The sequence below is a fragment of the Euwallacea fornicatus genome, chromosome 30, assembly GCF_040115645.1.
Source record: "Euwallacea fornicatus isolate EFF26 chromosome 30, ASM4011564v1, whole genome shotgun sequence".
NCBI classification, from domain to species: domain Eukaryota; kingdom Metazoa; phylum Arthropoda; class Insecta; order Coleoptera; family Curculionidae; genus Euwallacea; species Euwallacea fornicatus.
In genome coordinates, this window is record NC_089570.1 from 1,482,233 (window position 1) to 1,502,261 (window position 20,029).

General features: G+C 39.2%; 1 protein-coding gene and 1 long non-coding RNA gene across 2 annotated transcripts; both read left to right on the top strand.

Moving 5' to 3' along the window:
* Positions 1-3,730: 3,730 nt before the first annotated feature.
* On the top strand, positions 3,731-5,560 carry LOC136347944 (probable cytochrome P450 6a13). The gene is made up of 5 exons (XM_066298373.1): positions 3,731-3,934; positions 3,986-4,389; positions 4,449-4,830; positions 4,880-5,050; positions 5,105-5,560. Exons 1-5 carry the CDS (start codon positions 3,784-3,786, stop codon positions 5,518-5,520), a joined length of 1,524 nt encoding a protein of 507 aa, XP_066154470.1. The 5' UTR covers positions 3,731-3,783; the 3' UTR covers positions 5,521-5,560.
* A 7,773-nt stretch (positions 5,561-13,333) lies between these two features.
* Positions 13,334-14,312, top strand: LOC136347754 (uncharacterized). The gene is made up of 2 exons (XR_010733535.1): positions 13,334-13,492; positions 13,592-14,312. It is a non-coding gene; the product is annotated as an uncharacterized lncRNA (long non-coding RNA).
* Positions 14,313-20,029: the final 5,717 nt, after the last annotated feature.

Genomic DNA, 20,029 nt, shown 5'->3' on the forward strand with positions numbered 1-20,029 from the left:
AGCGATGGATAATGAGGAGGGGTGTGTTAATTAACAGCCCTGAAAACCGGGAAATATATGAATCTGTTCGGAAGGTTCGAGACAGCTTTGGTTTTTTCCAGCGGGGACAAGTCCGCGAAATTTGGCGGCTGATGGGAAATCTTCGGATCTCTTTGGCCATTGTCCATCGACTTTTCGCCATAAGAGCGAGAGTTTTAGTAATCTTACGCCATTCTGAAAAACGGAGAACCGAAATCTTTATTAACCATTTGAAAATTGCAATGTCAAGTGCATGGGAGTATGCACAGTTAGGAATTTTCAGACTTGCCTACAATGAGTCCGATCAAATGTTTCAATAAAAATACTTTCCACAAAAATTATTCAAAATCAACTTTGAATTATATACTGTGTAAACGCACTCAATAAACAACTTGCGGTGTTTAGCTTAAGCAAACAGGATTACACGCCTGACCTATCAATGCTGGCGCCTTCGCCATTTCGTGGTACGATCAAATGACTTGGTTTACTCAGTAGAAACGGAGTCGTTTTATTGGAAAATTCTTTTATTCTGTTGCAATCGGGACCGAGCAGATCTCTACAAAGTGCCATTCGCATTTCAATTCAAACGAACTCCTCTAAATTGAGATGTGCAAGAATAAAAGAACTAATTATCCAAAGAATCGTTATTCCCTGTTTACGCTTTGTTGACGCCAAATCAACCCGTTTGCCCCGGCAACCAAATAAGAAGTGCTTTTATCCCCTAAGCAATTAAATTTGACGGCTTTATTCCCATTCAAGTTAGTAAACTAAATTAAAATTAACAGAAACAACAGTGGCGACGAGGGAGAAACCGGGGATTTATCTCCCGAAGAAAATCTTAGTCACATAAATCTGGAGTTCGATTCGGGGCAACCTTAGTTAGCAGTTTCAGGGAGGATAATCACACTTTTGTTTTCGACTGTTCCTAACGATTATTAGCTTGTTATTCCCCTAATAGCACCACTGTATCTTCCCTGCGAGATTAAGGGCTTACAAATAAACGTATTCCGCTGGCGCGAATTCAGAAAGAACTTTCAAAGTGCTTAGATATGGAAAAAGTTTATGAGAAGTCTTGCAGGTAATGCCTTTTCGTTTGAAGATTAATGCGTAAATGTAGAGTTTCAGCCATTAGTGGCGGTTCCTCAAAAATCTCAAGAGATAAAACTGGAGATAATTGAAATATATGGAGTCGCTTCGAGATAATGAAAATACGAACGCTCATAAAAGAACAAACCACCCTCGGAGGAATCATGTATTACAGCAAGAAATGGCTAATGATAGTTATTTATAAAGGTGCATGGGAATATGACGGCTGAGGCACATTAGGCCCTATCTCTGCTCTTTTCTTGCCCTCATTTCATTCCTCCAGACGACGTCATCAACGCGGCAAAATGTCTTTATATTGCGGGACGTTTTTGATAAAGAATAATCAAAAATGCCTCTCGATAAATATCAAAAAGAATTTAATAACGGCAATATTACATGTGAATAAAATTGAAAAGTGTCCACACAAAGCGAGTTGGACCAAATATCGGATTTGTAATAGCAGGGGCAACCTTTTTATATTAAGGGCTAGTTCTTTTGCCTTTCTACACAATAAGCTCTTGAATATTACATTTTCAGGTTGGCAATAAATTTTAATTTCAATGGGATTTTTTGCTGCACACGGGGAAGGGTGCAGTATCAATAATTCCTCGGGGGTTAATATAAATTGACGACTCTTAAGATCGACAGCAAAGTTATCCCTCGATTATCTTACAAATGGCGTGCAATTTGTTCGAGATAAGGTCCTGGGAAGTTTCAGGTGTAATTCGGATAATTTACTGCATGACAGCTGAACATTAAACTTGGATTTTGTAGCTCGGTCAAATACTAATTAAAGATTTTTTTGTCGGCCCCGTGGGAGGCTGGCACTGAGGTCTCTTTCAAAGGAAGTTAATTCCGGTGGCAGAGCGACATGCAAAGCTAGATTAATTGCGCGTAGGATCATCTCAAGCAATCATTGTTTAGAGAAACTTTAATTTTCTGAGATTGTTTAACTTCGATTTTTTCTGATTTTTTCTCTAGTTAAAAAATGAAGATGAGGTACAAGCCATTAATATTCTCCTGTTTGGCTCACGATAATGTCAAAAAGGCCAATAAAACGAAACGAGAAAGGTCATATCATCGTCGAAAGTATTTGATTAAACTATAATAGCGCCGGCGAAAAAGGTTACCTCGAATTCATATCAATTGACAGTGCCTCCAGGTCCTCAGCAAAGGTTAATTTGTTTTCATAATAGTGTATTTTCCTGGAACAAACTTAATTAAATTCCGTAAATTGTTGTTTTTGGGGTAGGGTAAAATGTCACTTTGTATGTATAGTAAGGGGGTAGTTTTCTGATCCAAAAGAGCCTGTCGGCAAAAGTTAAAACCCTCCGACTTAATTCCGAATTTAAAGGGGGAAACGTTCACCTCAAATTACCATGCTAAAAACTAAACTTTAGCCTCCATCATTAATCTTACTTTATAGTCCCAGCAATTTTATGCAAAACTTAGCATTAGTTGCAGTAAGCGACGTCGGACTTATCTCGGAAGACCCTCTCGATTACCTCCCAAATCGCTTGTCATTTGTTAAAGTGAGGAGCGTTGGGAAAACGCAGGTGTGTCGGGTAATTTGGGCAGGATTTACTGTTTCCCGATGAACAGCGGGCATCTCACGCTTACTTTTTCTCTCCAACTAATAGCTTTAATTCGCTCGGTTTCCGTTTTCTTTTCTCTAGATTAAGATTTCACCGCTGAAAGATTTATGATCTTTAAAGAGAGATAATCCTCCTCCTAATTGTTATCTGAAGTGCAATTGCCTCCGGCTTTGTGCAAATGCACCTAAGAACGGCATACGGAAAAGTTAGGTAAATCCTTTAAAAAGGTAAATATGATTATCACGCGCCATTGTGTCAAGAAAATATAACGTAATGTCTGGTGAATGTTACGAGATGGCGCTTGCAGTTAAGACGCGCTAATTCAATTGAATGACGAGTAACATTCGCCATTCCGTGAAGAAAAGCTCGCTGAATTCGTGAAAGATTTTAATTTGGGTTTACATTTTCAATTACAAAAAAAAATTGTTTCCACACTAGAAACAATAGTTTTAAGTATCAATTAGAACTAAGTCTAAAAATCCCCTCAGAATCTGGTAAGCTAAAATGGAAAATTCATGGAAACTTCCAAGCGCAAAACATTGAGTTTTTCCTTAAGTGTTATATAACTCACAAGTTCGGATCGGAAAGCAAGTCGGATCGTCATTACGAGAACGTAAAACGTATACATAATATCGGTATGCTACTTTGGGGACCCGCTGCCGGGTGCCATCTGGTGTTGTCCGATTTGATACGTGCCCAACTTTTAAATCCTGGATATGGATTAAATTCGAAATGGGTTTTCTCCCTGTGCACATGTTTCCTGTCCATAATATCGCGAGGTCATATAATATTTTTACACTCAATTCCTTAGTTTTTATTGGGAATTTAATCCTTACGAGAAGAACGTGTTTGGAACTCTAAAAAGAGCACTATTCGAGATTCTCCTTTGTTTTCTGTCTTTAGATATTTTGGTCTTTTTGCTTTTGATAGAGCGTTTACGATGCTTCGACGACTGCGTGTACATTCTTCAACTATATACTTTCATAAGCCTTATCAGGGCTGATAACCGTTTCTCATATATAAAGCACATACTAATTTGAAATTACAAGTAAATAAGTATTATTAAGAGCAAATATTTTTGATTATGGAAATTTCTAACGCAGCTATCAACTTCGTGTTTTACATATTTGTCCTCTTTGTCCTAGGATTCCTGTACTTGTATTTGTACTTTCAGTTTTCCTACACTTATTGGAGGAGAAAGGGAATCCCGTACTTAAAACCACGATTTCCTTTAGGCAAGTATTATAAAATCCTTTTTAATCCCTGCTTTCTATACCGTTTTACAGGTAACAACGATTGCATAGGGTTCGAGGCATTCTCCTATGGTAAAGAAACAGTAGAGTGGTACAAGGAACTGAAGAGACGAGGACTGAAATACGGGGGTGTCTGGAGCTGGGCCAAGCCAGTTCTGCTCTTAACCGATCCGGAATATTACAAAGCCGTTTTGCTAAAGGATTTCAACAGCTTCGTGGACAGGGACTTCTATCACAACCCTAAATACCACCCGAAGGACGAGAATTTGTTCGTGGTGGAGAAGGAGAGATGGCGTCAATTGAGACAGAAGCTCAGTCCTGTGTTCACTTCTGCAAAAATGCGCATTATGCTGCCTTTAGTAGTAAAGTGTTCAGATCTGATGTGGCAACACTTCGAGAAGTATTCCCAAAGTCATGAAGATTTAGTTCTGAAAGAGGTATTGACCCTAGTGGTTTTAAGCCTATTTTTCCTGTAGACAATACGTTGTGGTTATAGACCTTGGCCTCATTCACTACAGATGTCATAGGAAGTGTGGCATTTGGCCTGGACTTCGGCAGTTTCACTAGCAAGGAGGCACAGTTCAGGAAAATGGGGCGAGAGATATTCAGGTCGACTCTTAGCTCAAAAGTACAACTAGTTTTGAGTAGAATGTGCCAGGATACAGCTCAAAACCTTGGCATTTCCAACATTCCTTTAGTAGTTACTGAGTTTTTCACCAAAGTTATTTCGGACAATATTAAGTACAGAAAAGAAAAAAACGTGGTCGTTCCCGATTTTTTGCAGCTCCTAATGGAGCTGTATGAGTCAGACAAGGAAAATAAGTACAATTTCACGATTGAGGATCTCATTGGAAATGTAATATTATTCTTCATTGCTGGTATGTTTGCAAAGCAGTAGCGTAAGTGTACCTTAAAGAAATCCTGCAGGATTTGACACCTCATCAACGACCATGCAGTTTGCCTTATATGAACTATGCAGGAATCCGGAACATCAGGAGAAAACTAGAAATGAAATTCTACGAGTTTTAGGGAATCATAATGGGGAGGTTACATACGAGGCTCTGCAAGAAATGACGTACCTTCGACAAGTTCTTGATGGTCAGCACTATTTAATAGAGAGCGAATGTATTGTGATACTGACGTTTATTTTAGAAACCTTGAGAATGTATCCGCCAGTACAAAACATTGCCAGAATTTGTGTAAAACCCTACAAATTCAAGGGAGAAAATGTCACAATTGCTCCAGGTACCTCAGTTCTAATTCCTGTCATCGCTATTGGTAGAGACCAGGATCACTATCCAAACCCAGAAAAGTTCGATCCAGATCGTTTTAGCCCTGAAAATAAAACCACGATTAACCCCTTTTTGTACTTGCCCTTCGGGGAAGGGCCGAGAAATTGCGTAGGGAAGAGATTTGGTATTATGCAGAGCTCAGTTGGACTAATCCGGATACTCAGCAAATTTAGAGTTAGTATTAGCCCGAGCACTCAAATGCCTTTAACGTTGAAGCGCGGTTTATTCCTGATGCAGCCCAATGAGACGCTATACTTGAAGGTGGAAAAATTGTGAGGGGTTTATTACTGAAATATAATGTTATGCAAATTGCGGAGATGTGTTTTTGAATGTTGACGGGACATAACCGTCAATATCTACCCCGAGTTCGATCTCTCGAATCCCCTCGCTGTTCCGCTCCTGCCTTAACATGTGTTTAGACCTCCACTACGGAAAAAAAGGTCTGGTAAAAATTATGAAGCTCAAAGACAATTTCCATTAGTTCGATGTAATTGGACGGTAGCTGAAGAGTCGTGTCTACAGATGCTACCTTTCACTGCGCTTGTTGACACAATGGTGACCAGAAAAACTTTTTGATGATTTTTTTCTTTTTTTGGTTTGAGCAGTCGTTGGATTCAACACAAAAAAAAATTTTAAAGCTGTAAAGGCAACATTTGTGACTATTTTTTCGTTTTATCGCATATCCCCTGCAATAAAGCTATTTTTTCGCACAGGCCGTTAATGGATAGTTCCGTCTCGTGGAACTTTTTTTTATCTATTACAACTTTCTCTCGTATCTCCACTCGAGCAATTTCCATCCCTGGTTTTATTACCGTACTTTCCGACAAATCCTTTAGAGTTCAGCCACAACAATGAGAATTTTATGCCCCTTTTTCAAAACACCATTCGCAAGATACCCAACTTTTCCCCACTAAACGTTTTCCAATCTTTAACAATAAAGATGATAGTATCAAAGGAGATGGTTGTGTGTATTCGAAATTTTACTAGACCGCGTCTTCGATTGACAATATTCGAATCCCCTTCAAGCCCTGATTTATCCTCTCATTTATCCACTAAAGCATAATATAAATTGTTGCGCTTAAAGAGGTACCTTTTGATAAATTTCGAGGGCATAGCTCGTATTTAATCAAAATTAAGCCCGAGGTCGCAATATTCATTAGGTTTAATTCAACATATTAAAGTATTCCTGGTGTTAAACCCTTTTCTGCTGTCATTTATCACCGCCAAATCTCAATTTAAATTTTAATTATTACATAAATCCCTTTGCGCTTCCTGATGCATTTTACGATTTATTTGCCAAAGGGTTGGCTTTAATTTCTTTTATGTCTCCTTCACGGCTATATTACCCCCAAACCCGTTTATGGTCTGATTCGAATTTTAATCGGGGGACCTTTTAACTTTTAATGGTGCCAGTTCAAATTTATACAATTGTTCTGCATAAATATTGATGAGTTTCGGTAATACGAATTTTGGCACAAGGTGCGTGAAACTTTACAAAATAAAAGCAAAAACAGAAAAAGAGGGACATTAATTTCGGATTTATCTTCGGCACCAGCGAAATAGAGGGAATTTATTAACGTCCGTTGTATGAACCAAACAAATGGGGGGTCTCCTTCTATTTGATTTAATACGTGGCACATCTAAGCTGGAAAAAATATACCCTGTGGCAGATGAAGATGTTATCGGGACTTGGGGATATATCCTTGTCCGTGCAGCAACTTTATTCGGGAAAAAATTGAAATGTTATTATAACAATTCTTTGCCAGGAATATCACCGCAATCCAGGCTAGCGGAAATCCCTCAATTAAGATCGCATAAGGTTAATGACGAACCATCAATTCGGATCTATTCCGCAGGTGGCTGAAAAACCTTCTGATTAAGTCACCAACGAGGTCAATTCAAGTTGCTAAGTAGGTCCCCTTGTGTCGATTCACTGCGGGTTGGTGATAAAAATGATTCTTAATCAGATTGGTCCACGAATTTAAGACTTTGAACTGAGGTCAATCTGTTACGGGATCATTCTCAATCGGGGTCCTAAAGGTAGTCTTCAATTCAAATCTATCCAGACGCCTCAATCATCGCTATTAACTAGATTTAACCACGTCCGTCTTCCATATTTTTCTCAAAACAAGTTGTTGCATATCGGAACTTTTATGTTCATGCAGCTTATCATTCTTTGTGTGCGACTCTCATTATTTCTTTAACATTTGTGTCTCCCTTATTTTCCTTCTTTAGGTCTTGGGTGAATAGTCGGTTCCTTCGTTTTTCTCCCATCATATTCCTCCTTCTTCCTCCCTGTTTCCTACCAGTATTAATATCGGTTAAAATCTTCCTGCTGCTGGTCCATATCTTTTTGTTTATTTGTCTAGAGCTTTTTCTCTCTACATTTCATTCTGCCCTAAAGATACAGACTAGTTACGGAGTGATTTAGGCCAAGAGTTTTATAACAAACGGTTTTATACAAGGTTGAAACGAGTGTTTTCCCTTAAGTCCTGTCCTTTTTTTGTCATAAGGAAAAAATAAAGCAAGCGAATATTTTCAATATTGTTTATTCATCAAAATAATCACCTTCGCCCTCCAATACCTTTTCCCCACGTGACTCAAGGCCCTTTCAGGAATTCCTTTTTTATAAAAAAAAAACGGCTTTGATGAGAAAAAATACTTCAAGGCTACTTCCAAGATGTTACAGCCCGAGAACGTTTTTTCTTTCATGCTATTTTCCAGAGCTTTAAACAGGCGATGGTCAGGAGGGGACAAATCAGGAGAATATGGAGGGTGCGATATAGTTTCCCAGCCAATCTTTAACAATTTTTCCCCCGTAAGAGAAGGTTGGAACTCATGCAATGTTTCGTGGGTTCTTCCAAGCATTGTAGAGTATGGACGTGTACATTCACATCAGATGTGTGATTCCAAGTATAGATGTGTGCATATATATTTATTGTAATGGATTCTTCTGAATTAAGCTCGAAATGAACGATACCTCTAAAAGCCCAAAAAACAATTAGGAAAACTTTCTTTGGGTGTAAATCTTTCTTAGGAAACTTTTTTGAAGGTACATACGAAGAGAGCCATTAGTGAGACCGTCTTGTATTATCATACAAAACCCATTTTTCATCACATGCGATGATCCGACTGAACAATCATTCAATTGTCTAGCTTGTGTGTCTAATCAATTTGACGAAGCTGGTTTCTGATACGTCCAGCCCTGTGGCTACACAAGTTCGGCGTGGATCAGCCTCAATGATTTCGGTCAGGACAACTTCCGGTCCTTCACTTCGAGGTTAATTCATGAGCGATTAATGCCAGTTACGAAATTTCTGAAACCAAACTTGCGTCTTTTACTGTGCGAGGGCAATCTCCCCTAACACGTGGCGCACTATGCGTGCTGCCTATGTGGCTCTCACGCCTGGAATTTGCGTTCCTAGGAGTGTCATCGTAATAATTATCCTTTGAAAAACGACCCTGGTCTTCATGGTTTCGGTTTACTCCTTCATCTCCACTCTCTCCTCTTAACTTGAAGCTTCCTTAAACCTTGTTAAATACAGGTTTAGTGGAGCATCGAAACAACTCGGTTTGAAAACGTTTGCAGGTAAATAATAGCATTCTTCGACAAATCTAAAACTCTCCCTAACTAAATCCCGGGATATTTTATTCATATACGTCCCTTAATTAAAACTCTCGTCAAACGAAAAACGTAGTTATTCAGTGAAACAATGCACGTTCCCTCAACATATTCCGACTACATGGAGTCCCATGTAAGGCTTATCTTTTGACAGCTCATATTTTGAGTTAATGGAATGTTTTATTCACATGGAGAGAGAGAGAGAGGGAGGGAGGGAGAGAGAGAGAGAGAGGGAGAGAGAGATAGAGAGAGAGAAGAAGAGGTTTGATAACGTCGCTTTCAATACACGGCTAGAAAACTTATGCAAACAAAGCCATTTTGCCGCAACTTGGAGCGTCATTATCTTGTGTGTATTGAATTGCAAAAGCGCTGCGTTTTATAAAGAAAACATGCTTTCAATTAATCAATTCAACTACAAGCTGCTTGTGACAAATTACCGAAGTTTACTAACAAGTATAAACCTTGTAACATCTGTAGGAGATTTGTCCAGAGAGGGTGGACTTGACGTAGTCGCCGCAAGCAATTACTTGTGTTCCGAAAACCGCTACCTTTGCTGCATTCACAACTACTGGCACTTAATAAACATGCAAAACTTTGGGCATAAGTTTTAACAACAGTTTCAGTGGTTTTAGTGGAGTTCCCATTGTCAGTTAAAAACCTTTAATAAATTCATGTTCAAACTTGACATTATTAGCGCCCGGGGCATACCTATTCATTTTGCATGTTATCTTTAGTGATTCAGGACCGTGTCCGTGTTGTGGATTTTGACGAGTAATATTTTAATAGCTCGCAATGTTTAGCCAACGACAGGAGAGATATTTCCGTAAATATTAAACACATTACTCACAAAAGCGTGATACGTGTGCTCGTGCATATTTTACACGTGTCGCTAGCTTGTTTAAAGGCCCATGATTTAACGAGTGACAAATGGCCGTTCTGGTATCAATGTTGGGACACAATTTTACATAATTTCTCTATGTATGAAATCACGGTCAAAGTATCTGATTAATGCTCATAAAGCTTGAGTTTCGATTGAGGGGAAAAAGCGGAAATTTATTGGTAGCAATCGAGGGCAGTGGTAAAATCGGGAAACTACGGATGTGGTCACTTAAACTCGGACAAGTGGCAATAATTCACTCACACTCCCAACTTAATACGGAGTAGAGGGATTGGGATTAATCTGTCCAGCCGATTCGATCTTCTTCCGATTAAAGCCGAATCATTTAACAAATGTTTTCTGTTGATGAGGTCTGGATCTTATCGTTTAGACCATCGTTTAATGACATATCCCGCAGGGAGCTGGTCATCACCTTACATATCTGCCTTAAGCACTAACCAACACATTTTACATGAACTTTCGATGGAAGTTCCGGCGTAAAGTTGCCTGAAAATCGCTCATAAAACCTGGAAAACGGCCACAATAACAATTAGTTAGCAGCGCATTCCGATGGATGGCGCTCGCGCCTATTTAACTCTACTAATAATCGATAGTTGGCGTTAACTGCAATAATTCAGGATTTACTGAAAAAATTGCGTTCGCCACATATCAAGGGAACTAAGCGAAACTCGGCAACACTCAGTATTTCGGTATTTCTGACGATTGATTATTATCCCAAGGTGGCTTTTTAACCGATTTTTGTAGTCTTCGATTAATAACACGACCCACAGAGACATTAAACATACCCTTAAAACTTTCTTTAAATAAGGACCTTTCAAACTTTACAAGGCTCAAACCGAGATTTCCACGATGATTCTCTTGAGCGTAGCGGAAAGTTGTAGCGGCAACTGCTTATCTGTGGCAGATAGCCGAAACTACATGAATTATGCACCGAATGGGAAAACTGTCTGGAACTTTAAGAAAATCAACCGCTTATGGGGATATGAAAAGTTTCCCTGCGAATAATTTTAAACAAAAAACACGCTCTTGGGGTACATAAATAACTGAAGAAACTTACTTGAGCCGTTTGAAAACGTGTTCTACCTACAGTGAATGGAAACTAATCAGTGTTCAAAATGCACGGCACATCCTAGCCTAGAAGAACAACAGCGAACTGTTTTGAAATAATCTCCTAAGATTGCCTCTCTATTATTCCTTCCTTCCGTGTATAAACATCCTTAAGGAAACTGTTATTACCTGAATATCTCTCATAACAGCCCTAATTCCAATTACAACCGCCAGGGAATGTTAAACCAACATAACCCAAGACTGGGGCTGGAAAATCTAAACTCTAAACAAAGACGTTATATAGTACATATCGTTGCAATGCAAATATCTCAATCCTTTGGCGAATTATGCGAAGGCTCTCGCCAACCTGAGATGAAGGGATAAGGCAGAGGTGGAGTATGGAATTCTGATAAGGGCTTACACAGCCCTATTTCACACAACATACTTCTGCATTGCCTTAAACAGATCAAACGCACTTCTCCGCAGTAAACTTGTCTGAAACTATCAGGCAATATTCCTGCCCTAAGGGTACGGAACATATTAGAATCCCGACTGATTATGACGCGAACTGTCATGCCCTTTAGCGACTGCGGGCTATTTAGCTGAGGTTTCGTCCAAAGCATTGTTGGAGGTAAACAGAGGCTGCGGCTTCTGTATGAGGAGCATGTAAAAAGGGCATAAGGGCCCGAGGGTTTACGATAAATCCAAGAGAACTTTAAACTTAAAACGTCAAGTGGACGGGCAATGGAACCGCATTTGTCAAAGGAAATTTGTTTTCGTTTGTTCTGGAAATGAAATTTCAGTGTCTTTTGTCGGACGAGGATTCGAGTTGAGTCTGTTTTTAACTGAATTATATGCCCCTCAGTGAAGAGTCTTTTTTGCAGTTTAACTATTTTTTTGCTCGAACAAAAAGGTCCGATTTGATTGTTAGCGAGAAGCTAAATCCCTGAATAGGTGCGAACCGAGTCTTGAAACTCTAAATCGAAACGATAAAAGTAAAGCTTGAATAAAACAATCCGGAAATGGAAAAGTTTAGATAAAAAGCACCCAATGGGGAAAGGGGAAATATAAACGACTATTTCCCTAAACGGCTGCGGACCCTGCTGAAGCAGAGAAATCTTTGAAAAGAATTTTAGTAAAACACTACAGGAACCAGTCAATTAATACTACAACTCTATTTTAAGATCTCTCAAAACCGCTTTCAAACCATTATTTACAACGAAGACCGGACACGTCCCATGACAATCCTCTATAACTTCCCATTTTTCCCAATTTTTTTCGCATTTAATAAATCACTCTCGTTGGTCTCTTTAGATTTATTTCATGTGTTTTTGCAGGACAATCGCTGACCGCAGCGTAAGCATTCCATTAAAGGCACATCCCCGCATGTATCAAGATCAGAGAGTCATTTGGGACACGTGGACAGAGCCGCAGGTATCGTCCAGGGAGCAGTTAGAGGCTCTAAGTTATAAATTTTCCCTATTCCGGACAAAAATCTTATTTTCAATGGTGTTACTGGAAATTTACTAAATTCCAAGCATGGCATTTGTTCGTAATTGTTGTAATATTTGTTTTGCTCTCATTAGCTAACCACACTAGATTTGCAGTAACTCGCTATTTGCGTTTCAAACTAACTATAATTAATTGAACAATTAATTTGATCTATGATGCAGCCCCGTTTTACGCCCTGAATTATTCGATATTTGCCTCATTATGCGAAATAACAGAATGCATGTTAATTAAACATTTCGAGCCGATTATCGAATATTGGAAACAATAAAAGCATGCGGCGAAGACCTGACCGCGTTTTTGCGAACGAATCTGAAGCGAGAGGATAAAATGGATTAAAAATCGGGTTTCAGTACCGCGTTACTGATTTTAAGTTCGGTTTACGAGCTTGAGAAGTGACATTAGAGAAAACTTCAGGTTCCCACCGCATGCTGACCAGAATTTGATAAAAAGTACCAAAGGAAAGATTCACTCATTTCCGAAAGGTCTTTTGTACGTGTTTTTATCCCGCCCTGTGCCACAGGACGACAAAAATGGTGAAGTTGTAGCTCAAAAAATCTAAATAAATGCTTGACAATAGCGTAAAACATGTTCAAATCCGTTTATCCGTTTCGGAATTACAAAATTTTGAAAATGACCCAAACACACCTTTTCCCCACGCAATGGTCAATTTGGCAGAGACGACGTGGTTTGAACCGCGCATCTATGGTTAGATACGTCATTTTGCAAAATACGTCACACGGCAGCGACGCTTTTCGTTAAGAAGGCTTCGGAAACAAAACAATAACGCTACAGCTGTCAGTGTTAGTTACGTCTTCGAACTTCTCCCCGTTTCGTTCCCGAAAAACGTAGGGAAAACCTGCAAAAGTTTGTTAAGTTAGATGTTAACTGTATGGAAATATAACGAGTGATCGTACGAGGTTGTACCCGAACGAAAACAGGTAAAATTCGACTAATATTCGATTCGGCGCGTCGGTACTGGGAAATTGCGTCGTTTAGGTTCGGGTCGGCGGCTGTCCGCACGAAGTCGCACGACCGCGGACCCGACCGGCACTGGAGACCAGAATAGAGTTCAAATTGATGGTAAACAAAAGTTTTTGTTGGAGAGAGGAAAAAAGCCAGCGGTGGACGTGAGACTGGGCAGTGCAGTACGTTATCGAGGGCTACCAAATGTAAGTTTCAATTCAACGTTAATTTTATGTGAATTTATAATTTTGTCATTTTCAAGTATCGGTTAAAGTCAATTTTCTACCACTGCGTATTTTTTGCAGCGCTATCGAACTGATCACGAGTACGACCCGCTGCAGAGTTTCTGCGTGTATCTCGGATAGGGCCTCCGCAGCCCTTCGATTCAAAACTGGTGCATTCCAAAAAACAAGACCCATAAGCTTGGAAATTAAGACGCATTGTCCGAGGACTATACAGATACCACCATATTTTTCGGTAACCATAAAGGGGATTTGAGGAAACACAGACAGATCGCTCGTCTTATTTATGTTTATCGTGTGCCGAGGCAATTTGTTTCCCAATCTCCGTAGCAATTGCCCATAAAACTTGTACATCTTTTTTAATAACGCAACTTTATAGAGCAGTGTTATTTATCATTCGCATAAATTTGCAGAAGTGTTATTTATGTACCGATACAAAATATCTCCGGCGGTAAATTATACGTCTATAAAAAATATTAACAGTTTGCGAGATCTTGAAACAAACAATGCATCTGCTAGTAGCGCGCAGAATATGGGCAATTGTTTATGACATAATCCTAATTGCCCCTGTCACTGGTGTGTAAAATCAAATTTAATTCAATTATGGCGACTGTCATTTCAAGGCTGTTAATTGAATTTTAACCTCGTGCAACTTTCTCTGCAGCGTTCGCACTCATACACATTAATTGGGGCTCTGAAACCTACTCCGGTCAAACCAAAGGGACTTATTCATGTAAATCAATTTTTAATCAGTAAAGCAGGCTTTTAAGTAGTTTCACAGAAACTTCGTTTTCCTCTTAAACAACTGAGTAATTAATTCGAGGCCTTAAGACCCCGAAAGCTGTTAGACGGGCACACATATATTATGTAGGAAGGAGGCAGTGAAAGGATTAGTGTGGCCGTCCTGAAGTGGATATGCTTGTTTTACTAATGCAGACATAGAAGTTCGATAAGTTGGGAACCTGTAAGACTTTCCAATTAGCCATTGGGAAGACTTATTGATTTAAGCGCCAAAACTAAGTTCGGATTAATCCTCCGCAGTTTAGGTACTATATTAGAAAATGAAGTGCTATAAACGAATAACAGGGGACAAATTTATAGCCCGAGATATAAGCAGCTGGGAGTCTATCTCGATTACTTTATTATAGTAGCCACCACAAAACTAAGCCTTGGAGCTATCATTTTCATCACCCTTAACCCTGTCATATAAGTTTCCGTTATCTACGAATGCCTCCCTCTTTAGCTCCCTTCAGCCCCCTCTAAATCTCAGCTCTAACCGTGAACCTAACTTCGGAGTCACAATAATACCACTCGAAGGGCTGCCTTTGTTTGACTAAATGCTACAATTTAGAAGTTGCCAACTTGTTTGCTTGCCGAGGTTTCCATTATTGTCCCTATTAAGTTCAAAGTTGCCATTTGCGCCCTCATTGTCTGGCGAAATCTTATAAACTATTGAATAATGGCTTATTTCATTGTGGGAAATTTGTTCAATCGCTGCTAAAATGTGTGCGGCTTCTAAACAAAGAAATTGTATTACGGAGAATAACAGTAAACTTTTGTTTGAATTTGATTAAACTGCTCGTGACGGAAACTTGAATAAAGAGAGGGCTAATACGCGGAATGGAAGGATTTCACGAGAAAGACCTTCGAATTTGGAGGGGGAATTGAGAAAGTTTAATAGAGAAGAGAGTACCGATGCAAGCACGAGCAACAAATTTTCATCTTCTCGGGTGGCAGAGAATAATATCGACGGTTTACGTTCGCCCAGCACTAAGAAAGAACTGCATGCAATTTTCCAAAAAAAAAAAAAATTGAATCTGAATTTCTCGATTGACTTCCAGAATTGGGCGGTGCATCTCTGTGATCCACCTCGAGTGATCTAGGCCGGTGCCAAAACGTCTGGAAGAGTCTCCTCAAGACAAGCCTTAAGTGGATATTATGCCGATGGCGACTGGAGCGACGTTTCAAATCGTGGAAAAGCGGGAAAACCTATCAAATCGCACTGTCCACAACGTGGACCTAAAACAGCAGCTGTAAAACTACCAACACTGCCGTCCCTTGACATATTCACAGAGGTGAATTAATTCTTCAAACATTAAAAGAAATTTTATCCCTCCCTGGAAAAAACAATCTGATTTAAGATCCTTGAGACTGCCACTGAACTTCGTGCCCTGTAAAATTTAATTATGATCCTCAATTAAAGATTAGAGTTGTTCCGACAGGTTTAATTATAACCGCAACAATTTATTCGAAGAATATCCGAAAATAAATTAGCTCCCATTGCGTTTTCACACTGGATAACTGTGAAGGGTTTCATTATCAATATTAAATATCTAGAGCCGTCTTGGCAGAGACAGTTGAGTGTTGTTTCGGAACGTTGCCCAACGCGATTCCAGAGAAACTTAATAAAGATAATGCCCCCGCACCGGAACAATGAGCAAATTGTAGTTAGTTTCTCCCTGAGTCGCTTTTAAGGGTGGGTGTGGGTAAAATGCCCTTTAAGCGAAAGAGACGGGGACATCTGAAGAAAGCTCAGTTTGAGACCAGCCACGTGCTCGACCATCTCAAGCGCTTTCAACTTGAATTTCGACAGTTTTTTTAAGCTTTTCTGCATCTTGATGCGGGTGAGGACATGCGGCGACTCCGTGCAGACCGTCCGGCCCGAAATATAGGAATGCTCACTATTAAGAAACCCTCTCGCTTTTCTTCGCGCTTCTTGAGCACTCCCTTGAGCACTTGATGTTTTACTAACTTTCCCAATTAATATTTTTAAACCTTGTACTTTATTATTCTTGGAGGAATCAAGATAATTGTTCCGGAAAGGGCGTTTTACGCCGAAAAGGATTATAAATCTGAAAAGTAATCTTAAGTAGGTTAAAATTTAATAGGTCAACTCAACTGCATGGTCAGAACAATAAGGAGGCAAAGAAACAAGAAACATTTTAAAACAACTTTGAACAAATTAAAAGCGACATAAAAGCGCAGCTAAATATGCAAATGAAGAGTTTAACAAAGCTCGCTTGCCAATGGGCCAGATAAAAATAAACTGGCAGCTTGAGAAAACATGCAGGAAAGTACGATCTTAAAAAGTTGGTAAAGAATTTTTGAAGTAATTAAACACGATAACTCGCCTGAATGCCTGAAAAGTTGCAAAGTTTTTGCCTCGGTTGGGGTTGTCATTAATTACAAGACATTATCTCAGCTTTTTTTTTGTGAAGTGGCTGTTCTTGGGGCCAGATATCAGTACTAATTTCAATAGAAGGGTTACAATCATCGGAGAAAGGGGCGCGACAAGTGAGGGATGATGAACTGCACATAATAAAACCGAATAAGAAAGATGTTGATGAAACGATGTACTACTGGCACGTGCCCGAAATATTTCGGGATGTTTGGAATATCGATGAGATTCAACGCGTTTTTCTTGGAGATACACTGCGAACGTAGAAGGCCCGCTCAAATATCCACAAAACTAACAAGTTTCTTGCGTGCTTCGAACACGTTTATCACTCCTTCATGCTTACTAGGGAAACCTCGATACGTACCAGGTCTACCGGTGTGAAATGAGCGCCATTTTGTGAAAATAAAACATCGATTTTAACGAGGAAGGAAAAAAAATTATTCAAAATATTGACCATTGCTTTCTACACGTTTTGACCACCTTTCTGGCAATTTACCGATGCCACGCCGATAGAAATGTGCCTCTTTGGCATCAAACCAATCAGACACCCAATTTTCTACTTCTTCGTAGGAATCGAAGTGTTGCTCAGCCAACGCGTGTCCCATCGATGAAAACAAATGGTAGTCCGAAGGAGCCAAGTCTGGTGAATACGGCGGATGGGGTAGCAACTCCCGGCCAAGTGTTCTGACGGTGCCCTGAACCGGTGTTGCTTTGTGTGCAGGTGCGTTGTCACGGAGCAAAATTACCTCCCCGTGTCTTCTGGCCCGTTCTGATCGTTTTTCGATCGATGCATTGTTTAAATTGATCAATTGTTGTCGGTAGCGAACAGTATTAACGGTTTCGCCAGGTTTGAAAAGCTCGCGGTGAACCACGCCTTTCTGATCCCACCAAACACACACCACTGCCTTCTGGCCAAATCGATCAGGTTCTGCAGTCGATGGTTGTCCCGAATCAACCCGTGATTTTTTCCGTTTAGGATTTTGAAAATAAATCCGTTTTTCATCTCCAGTAACAACTCGATGCGAAACTGATTTTCTTTCGTGTCTTCGAAGGAAAATTTCACAGGTGTTTTTTCGGTTCTCCATCTGTCTTTCATTCAGTTCATGCGGCACCCATTTTCCGCACTTTTGGGTCTTTCCCATAGCTTTTAAACGATCAGAAATTGTTCGTTGTGCAACACTTAACGTTTCTGCCATTTGCTTTCGACTTAAAGTGTCATCTTCGTCCAATATCGATTGCAGTTCGGCGTCTTCGAACTTTTTTGGTGGTCTGCCGCGTTCTTCATTTTGCACATCAAAATTGTTATTTCTGAATCGTTCAAAACCATCTTTTGCACGTTGCTTCTCGTAAAGCATAATCACCATATAGCCCCGACAAGCATTCGATGCGACTCTGTAGCACTTTTCTCCAAATGAAAGCAAAAAATTAATGCTTTCCGCAAATCACCATTTTGTGGTACAAAATTCGGCATTTTTAGCACGATGAAAAAATATACAAGGTGTTACAAATTAGTAGGCCAATCCGCTAACCACAGATTCTTTGAGCGAAAATAAGTCGACTTTCCCCTATGCGACTTTTTTCTTTGGCGTTTTATACTCGCTATACAGAGTGTTAAAGTTATTAAAAAATTAATTTATTTTGTTGAGAACTTCGGTACTTCTTATCGTATTTTAATGAAATTTTGTAGTGATGCACAGTTCGATGAGGCGCTCTTTTCCTATAATTTGGGTTAAAAAAATTTAAACCGGGGAAGGCAAATTGGGGGTCACAGACACGCCCTCCCCCCCAAACTTTTTTTTGCGCGCGCCAATGGTGAATGTGTTTAATTTTTTAAACTAAATATTCTTTTATTTAAATTTTTTCATTCTTTAAAATTTTGATTTACCGCTTTCTTTAGAAGATATTCCAGCATATTGGCTCTCAATACATGGTATGCGGTGGACTACCATCCAACTGAACCCACACATTTCGACGCACATTTAAGGGCAAATTATTTAGTAAATCTCTAAATGAATTTCTTAAAAAAAAATAGAAATTTTTCAACATTTAATCGCGGATGCATGAAAACCGGACCTAAGAGAGAATTGTCAACTATTCCTGCCCAGATATTTAAAGAAATATGTGGTTTCAGTGGGATGGTGCTCCACCACATTACCACGTATTGAGAGGCAATATGCTGGAATATCTTCTAAAGTAAGAGGTAAGTCAAAATTTTACAAGAATGAAAAAATTAAGATAAAAGAATATTTAGATTAAAAAATTAAATACGTTTACCATTGGCGCGCAAAAAAAAGTTTAGAGGGGGGGACGTGTCCAATTTCCTTTCTCCGGTAAAAATTTTTTTAACCTAAATTATAGGAAAAGAACGCCTTATCGAACTGTGCATCACTACAAAATTTCATTAAAATACGATAAGAAGTACCGAAGTTATTAACAAAATAAATTAATTTTTATAATAACTTTTACATTCTATACAAGGTGAGTCGGAAGGATCGTGCCAAACTTCAGTAGCGTGTTGTACATGAAAAATAAATGTAAAAAAACTCAAATGTTGTTATCCGATTTTCGTTTGTTTATAAGTTATAGCGCAAGTAAAATTAAAACATAAAATTACAAAAATTTATAAATTTCATAAATTAACGTTTGGATATCATAGTAAATGTTCAAAAACATTGCCATTAACTTTTAAACATTTTCGGCTTCGTCTATGAAGAGCATTCGTTGCGCTCCTGATTGTTTCATGTCTTTCTTTGATAGCAGCTGCAGCATTTCTATGCGTTGAATTAGTGCATCTTGAGTGTCCACTTTTACTCTGTACACTTCAGTTTTAAACCAACCTCACAAACAATAATCTAGTGGTGTCAGGTCTGGAGACCTTAGAGGCCAACTAATAGGGCCACCACGACCAATCCAACGTCCAGGAAAGGTACGTTTATGGTAAATAGAATCCTAGTTAAAAAAATTTATTTACGCTATAAATTGTAAACAAACGAAAATCGGGTAACAACATTTGAGTTTTTTTACATTTATTTTTCATGTACAACACGCTCCTGAAGTTTGGCACGATCCTCCCGACTCACCCTGTATAGTGAGTATAAAATGCCAAAGAAAAAAGTCGCATAAGGAAAGTCGGCTTATTTTCGCTCAAAGAATCTGTGGTTAGTGGATTGGCCTACTAATTTGTAACACCCTGTATTGTTATTTGTTCAAGGACTCGATTTGTACTAAATATGTTTGTCAGTTTGCGTACCAACAAAGCAAACAAAAAATAAGGTTTGTTTACAACAAACGCCCTATATGGAGACATTTATATCCTGACGCTC